Below are 7876 nucleotides of genomic sequence, written 5' to 3'. Positions count from 1 at the left end.
TTATTCACCATGACATCAAACCACAATGTACCACTATGTGTGATTTACACTGGTTCTCCATGACAATAGAACTGGTACCAAAGACCATCTCTTGAGATAATGAATAACTCGATATTCAAAGGTTGATTGAAGTTCATATCCTGTATTGTACATAACAGTGTATCATCTTTCAGCGACTTTAACACATTGAAGGGTGTTATAACATCCATATTAGTTGTTTTACAAGGTAAATATTAGGAAAATTACATTTTTTTTAGGTGCGTTACTGTATGTAACTCAAGTAGTGAGAAAAAAATGTATAGTTTTCTTATTTCTATGCCATATAGTATACAATTTTGGAAAAACTTACAAAAATCATCTCTCAGCCAGTGGTATAAAAGCAATCATGTTCTCTTTTTAATGGAAAAATTTGCATTTGAAATGAGGGAAAATCCAAGGACTTTAAAAAGATGTGATGTTGATTCATAGACTTCCTGAGAAATAAGCCCCAACACACCCGTGGGACATCCTCATTTGCCTTACCGGATGTGTGCAAACTGTAATTGACTGACATCTTCCTCAATTCCCTGTTAACTTTGTTGGAGCTCTCAGAGCAGGATAACAAACACATTTATCATTCTTATTAGTTCACAAAAGTTTGGTGACCAACATACATATATATCTTGTCTTAAGTACATACATATATATCCTCACAGTGCAGAAGAGAGACACATTTTAAAGTAACCATTGAAAATGTTTTCTTGTATTTCTGTTGTTTCTGTTTTATTTTACAGACTATAATGTAAGTAGTTCAGTTAGATGTGTTTTGACCAACAGTTGTTAACATATATGTAACATACTGAAGGTTATATGTTAAATATTAGTATGTGTAGTAAATTAGGTGGCCAAAGACATCAGGAGACCATGAATGTCTGTTCAATACAAAGTTTGGTAATCCATTCAAGAGTTGTCCAGATACTTCAACTATTAATACTACTATCTTTACTTAAGTAAAAACAGGTTGATGGTCATCACAAATATCAATGTACACTCAAGTTGATAAAGATGGATATCCCTTACATGAGTGCTCTTGAAATGAACTTTAATCCGTCGCATGGTTGCAACTGTGTAGACAAAACAATGTACAGATCATGTATTCATTTTAATCCCCAATCCACAGAAAGATTGATCAAAAACAATTTATTAAAATATATTTATTATAATACACTCACATACTTAACAGAACCACCTGTGTATCGGGGCTGTATGACGGAAAGTGGCACAGAGTGAGACTTCCCTCCTCTCTCCACCTCTGTGGTCGGTTCGTCCCTTTATTCAAATAAAAAATCTGGGAAACGTAATTTCTGCCTGGTGCGCGCGCTCTGGTGTGACGTAGAAAAGCTCGAGGCAGCGAGCGCGGGCGTGCTTTTACACTCAGATCTTGCTCGAGAGCAGAGGACTGGCAGCCAACGGTTTCACTGAAGAGCGAAAATATTAATTAAACACAAAAATATTTTCACACGACGGTTTGTGTCTGTGAGGTTATGGGCAGGACGCTGTAGAGCAGCACGACGTGTCGTTTTATCCGCGGAAATAATAATGATGAAGAAGGATATTAACTTCGACTCAGACCTAAAACCTCACCTCCGCGACGCCGAGAGCATCCTCAGCTCCCCGGACCTGGGGCTGCTCAAACTGGCCTCCCCCGAGCTGGAGAGACTGATCATCCAGTCCAACGGCATGGTCACCACGACACCGACCAGCGCCCAGTTCCTGTACCCGAAGACGGTGACGGACGAGCAGGAGTTCGCGGAGGGCTTCGTGAAGGCGCTGGAGGATTTACACAAGCAGAACCAGCTGGCCGGAGTCGAGCAGACCAGCAGCAGCCTGGATCTGAGCGCCAACATCCCTCCGGTGACCGTGCAGCCGGATCCACCAGTATATACAAACCTGAACAGTTACGGCACTGGGCCACTGGGAACCACTGTCAACTACGCCACGGACACAGTCCCTTTCCCGCCTCCTCCGTCACTTCATTTCGGGGGAGCCCCGCCGCAGCCGGAGCTCTCCCGGGTCCAGCCACCGAAGGAGGAGCTTCAGACGGTCCCCGACGTGCAGAGCTTCGGTGACAGCCCGCCGCTGTCTCCCATCGACATGGAGTCACAGGAGCGCATCAAAGCCGAGAGGAAGAGGCTCAGGAACCGGATAGCGGCTTCCAAGTGTCGGATGCGCAAACTGGAGCGGATCTCTAGACTGGAGGACAAGGTCAAAACGCTGAAAAACCAAAACACCGATCTGGCCTCGACGGCGAACCTGCTGAGGGAACAAGTGGCCCAGCTGAAACAGAAAGTCCTCACTCATGTCAGCAGCGGCTGCCAGCTGCTGCCACACGAAGTTCAAGTGCACTAGTCAGACAGACAGAGAGGCTACTGATCAGCATATAAGCTTGACGGACTCTAATGTTGTTTCTCTGTATGAATGAAGCCCAGATGTGTGCCGTTATAGTGGGATGAACGCCAGGCCACGCAGGCCAAACTGTATATTAATAATGGACTGTTTAAATGGCTGTTAACATAACGTGTACAACATGATTTAAGGCTTTTTTTTGGTGATGACACTCTCTCTAAGCTATAAATTCGCTATAAATTGAATTTTCTTTCGTAGAAAATGCCCAGAATAGATGTCCACCAGGCGCCTCCACCCGGTGGAGACAACCAAGTGTCAAATCAGTAATAATCTCTTGATTATTAAATAAATAAAAGCTTATTGGTTTATTATAGTTATCCCGAAATGAAGAGCGTTTCCCTTTAATTATTTATATGCATCAAATCATGTTTTACCACGTTTATATGTTTACCGGTGAACAAGGCAGCATTAAACTGCCAGATTTCTCAATGGGCTTTGGTAAATGGGTTTTCCTCACGAGAGAAAGAGGCACTTACTGGGACTATATGCTCAACAAGCAGCACATATCTGATGTTTTATTTTCCTGTAAAAATGTTTACAGACTGACTGTGTCTCAAACCTGGACCAAACAGATTTTTAATATTTCTACAGTAATATGCACATATGACACAGATATCCATAATATATGAGGGATTGGCTATAAGGGGAATGCATATATACACATACATCCACATTTGATATGTAAGAGATAATCTACATATGGGCCATACAGCCTATTTAACATATATTTATGTTGGGACCAATTTGCATGTTGTTGACAAACTCGAATGTTGCCCACAGCTGGGTGTCAGGGTGCAGTTAATCAGTGTTCATTATGTTTACCCTTTACAAACACATGTATTCATTGATTTTTTAATTTTTTCTTGTTTTACTCTACTGTGTCCCTATTTCAATGTGTTCTTGTTTTTAATGTGAAGAGTCGTTTTTGTTGCACTGACTGTTGCTGTCACCTCAAGCCTACAGTTATTTGACTAAAAGATATGCCGCTGTGTTTTGGATTAAATGCTGCTCGGCAATAAACACTGTTTCCTCTATTTTGGTGTATATTTATATGTATGTTGATAGAAACAAGTCAGTATGTACAACAGTAAACCTGGTGGAAGCCAGTTGCAGGTGTTGTTCAATAGAAAAGGTCAAGATCTACTGTTTACAAGACATTTTTTGTCTTTTATCACACACTAGTCTCAAGAATCACATGGAAGATCATGTAAGGAGGCTTTTTTTTTATCAAGTTGTACAAAATAATATAAACAAAAATAAATCAGAAATCAATTTCACTTACAATTAATAAGTATGGAAATATTGCAGAAAACCTCAGCCTACTCTTTACAGACACTGACTACTACTGTAGTATCATTAAAGGAATATGAGGAGCATTTTTATTTAATAAGTTAAATTATATAATTTTATTAAGATTAAGTTTGTAGCAGCTCCTCTGATGGAGGATGACACTTATTGGTGAAATCAGTGTTGTGTAATAGGATTTCTGCTCTCTGACGTGTGGCTGCATCTCAGCATCACTTTGGTGTCTTCCTCCCTCTGCTGGTTGGATGTGAAATTGCAAAAATGTTGCATTAATGGTTGAAAGGACATTTTGGTGAATATGTTTGGACAGTTTCTAATTGCCAGAATGTGGTGCAGGGACCCCCTCAGGGTCCTTAAAGAGATTCAGTGGTATCCACAGCAAAAATGAGGAATTGTCTGATTTCACTTGTCATTATCTAGAACTTAAAGTTTGAGGATAGGTGCCTGATTTGTGTGAGTTTTATTGTTTTCTGGCCCCAGCAGAATAAAATCTGATTAGACAGGATTCCCTGGAACATAAATAATGTAATTAAATGAGAGTTTACTATCCTGTGTATCTCTATGTAGGGATCGTTAAAGATCATGGTTAGTATTGGTTATATTCTAAATAAAAATATTGGTTATTGGCCTTTTATCTAATACTGTATAGCATACTAATATTATCCAGTCAGTGTTGTCCACCTATGGTGAGCAGCTCAGGAAAATGAAGGCTGTAAAATCTGCAAAATGCAATTTTCCAAATGCCATTTTAAATTAATTTAACTGATGGGGTATGGTTTTGGTGAGTCAGATGATAATTTAATGCAGTTTATACCACAGATTTCCAACCCACTGTGATAGTTCACCTGCCTTAAAGAATGTTTATTACTGTATTATGTATTTAGTACAAATCATGTTGGTTTTAAGATTATACTTTATTGTCCCAGATACACAATGCTGCTGCTGTACAGTACCAAATAATTAAACAGTAATACACATCATACATCTCATAAATAACTGGATAAAATGTAGTTGTACAATAAATTACTTTAGATAAATACTAAAAATCAATGAATACTCAAAATTTAGTGTCTAATGTAGTCTAATCTTCCAGTGATTTTTTTTTTTAAAAACACTGAATTGACTATAGAAAATAACTGAGTATCATTTCGTGAAAATTTTGCAATATTTTTATCTCTCAGTCGTCTCCACTAAAATCTAGGTGAAGGACAGACGAAAAACATCTAATGATTCTGGTTGTTGCACCAGAGGACCGGAATAAGACATGAAGGTAGCGTCCCTTCAATCACTGTGAGGCAGGAATAGATAAAATAGACAAAATTTAGCAGCTTCAACAGGAATACCAGAAGCTGATAGTCTGCTACCACTTGATAACATGTCTGCTGCTGCCATGACGAGCATTTGTTGATCAAAATTAAATATAACAAACAAGACACTTTAGATCTTAGCTTCCACCTGCATTCACCTTTTCAGTCTATTAAATGGTCTTAGAAGTGCACTCTGATATTTTATACACTTACTGTGTGTTGTAAATCCCTGTGTTTCCCTTTAGGCAACAACTACAAAGAAGAATTATTGTAGTATCACTGACTTTATTTTTGCTGTTCAACTTTCTGTCACAACATGTACAGCAGATTATTGTCATGTTCATGTTTTGACAGTTAGACACGTTGTTCCTTTGTTTTAAGTTAAATATGCAGTGGGTATTCAGTACAAAGAGAAAAAGAACCAGATGAATAAAACAAATAAACTGATGACAGTGTCGAGACAAACGTTTCCTTTGTACTTCCAACTGAGACGATGAGATGAAAAAATGTCACACTTTTTGGGCTGAGGGAAGGTTTGTTTTCACTCAAACCTTAATAGTGCCGAACACGATGTTGCTCGTTGGAGTTTACATGCATTTAAAGTTAAACTTTTGCCAATGACTTGAACTCAAATGTTACAAATAAGTGTTTGTTTTTGAGGATGTTACACATAAATGTGTGGAAACAAGACTTCCATCAAAGACTAATAATTAAAATGGACTTTGACAGAAAGATGAGCAAGTCTGTCACTGGCCCATCAGAGACCTAATGACCTTATTCTGGGAATAAAATTGAGTTTAGACAACTTTCTTGTAGTTTTTTTACATTCTCAAGGAGGGTTGTATCACAAAGGTTAAAGTTTCGATCAGTTACTTCTTTCTGCAGTTTGTTACGATGTGTTTCTGACAACAAAAACTGAAAACAGTGCCACCTTGTGGCCGTCGGGATCAGCAGCATCCAAACCTGAACCAAACATTTGCCACCAACATGACAATTTTACAGCTAAATACTGCTAAAGACGACTCTGAGCTTTCATAACATCAGAACATTTGATTGTTTTGAATGAATCTGGATCTCAACTTATGTTAAAACCTTCATGATGAACATTAACTTCATTACAAGTAGCAGGCAACAGCCTCACTCAAAAAAGACAACATCTTAAATAAAAACAGTCAACTTATTGTTAGCAACGTTTTTATTGTTTTACCACAAAGTACAGATAAAAACATCCACAGCATATTCTCTCACCTTTAATGGCCCAAACTGAGGAGGGTTTTGAAGAGGCAGTGATACAAGACCAAATAATAAAGTACATGTTGATACGTGCTAGTAGAAGATCTAAAGTCGGCAACCTCTACCAAGCTTGATGGCATTTCTTTTTGTGTAGATACTGTAGTGTGTATTGCTTTGTAACTGAGTGACACATTCATTCACAAGCAGGCCTAGAGATGAATGCAGATACAGTACAACATGGCTCTTTTGGGGTTTTTCAGATTACCAGCTTTTTTTTCTCCTCTTTTTCTTGTTTTTTTTTTTTTTTTTTTTTTAATTTTTTTTAATCTTGTTTCTTTTTGTTTGCAAGCCTGAGTCGATACAACACAATCCACACATATGACTCAAAGGTAACAGTATTTACAGATCTGGTTTATATAGAGAGGAAGACATATTAGAAAGGAGAACAGTTTAAAAGTTTGGAAAAGAAACAGTCACAACCAGTAAGAAGTAAAGTATACGCAGGATCAAAATCTTCTCCCAGGTTTGTCATGATCATTACTGTCCAAATCTTCATTCCCTTTCTGAGAAGAACATCACTACTTTGGTGGGACACTTGAAATCTAGAGAGCTTGTTTTTCTCAAAATTTAGTAATAAATGGTTCTGGATATTTGTGACTTCAGGTTTATTTGCACCTGACAGTTAACTACTGCAACAGTTACTCCAGAAATAAACATTTTGCTGATTTGATTTCGGCTAAAATCATGAAGCAAAAGTCAATTACTTTAACATCCATATTAATTTTTATAGTGCTTTGCCCTCTACATCCATAGATAACATCCTTTTTTTAAAATCTGTGTTTTTATGGGATACAACAGCATCAGATTTGCACGGCTCACAAGCAAACCTTGAATGACATAAAAATCATTCTTTGAATAACCAGGATTCACTCCAGCACTTGTTTTATTACAACTTTAAACGTTTACAACTGGTCACACACGGCTCATTCTGGCATCCTTTAGCAGAAACAATTAGCTGCTTTTACAGCTTTACATCTTTGGTGAAATGAAAAAAAGGAATACCTGGCAAACCAGTTTAAACGGTGGAAACAGTGTTAAAAAAACAAATGGTTGTAGAGGGGTAATGCATGTCCTGAATGAGTGACGCTATGTTGACTTCAAAAACAACCAGTAATGCAATGTGATGTGGCAGCAAAGTAATGTTGGAACCAAGAGAACAGAGTATTTAATTCCTGCATCGACTCAAAATTAGTGTTAAAAAAACTCAGCAGGTACCTGCTCTGTGAACAATCAGCCTCCAGCCATTTAATGCTTGTTTGACTTTAAACAGTGGTGTCAATAATTCACCTGAAGACTGAACATCTGAGAGATAACATTACACAGAAACAAACATATAAACTGACGTCCACACAAGAGCTCACCAGCATCTAAGAAAGCTGCTCTGTAATACTGATTCTGGAGAGGTCTTACTATGAGCAGTGTTTGTCATTAAGCAAGGAAACATGTAGTTTGACACATTTTCTGCTATGTTCACAGATAAGGAGCAGCACATAAATGACATGCACACTGCAACCCAGCCTCTCAAA

The 7876-nt window shown here is 38.1% G+C and overlaps 1 protein-coding gene across 1 annotated transcript; it reads left to right on the top strand.

Annotated features, from left to right (window-relative positions):
- Positions 1–1304: 1304 nt before the first annotated feature.
- On the top strand, positions 1305–3479 carry LOC121900431 (transcription factor jun-D-like). Its single transcript, XM_042416747.1, has one exon. The coding sequence runs from the start codon at positions 1579–1581 to the stop codon at positions 2386–2388; it is 810 nt and encodes a 269-aa protein (XP_042272681.1). The 5' UTR covers positions 1305–1578; the 3' UTR covers positions 2389–3479.
- Positions 3480–7876: the final 4397 nt, after the last annotated feature.

This window comes from Thunnus maccoyii, chromosome 7 (assembly GCF_910596095.1).
Source record: "Thunnus maccoyii chromosome 7, fThuMac1.1, whole genome shotgun sequence".
Taxonomy (NCBI): Eukaryota; Metazoa; Chordata; class Actinopteri; order Scombriformes; family Scombridae; genus Thunnus; species Thunnus maccoyii.
The sequence above is the reverse complement of the archived record's forward strand: the minus strand, read 5'-3'. Positions and strand labels throughout refer to the sequence as shown.

What these genes read in the sequence shown, in the direction of transcription:
- LOC121900431 (XM_042416747.1), top strand. Translation starts at nt 1,579, where the DNA reads ATGATGAAGAAGGATATTAACTTCGACTCAGACCTAAAACCTCACCTC.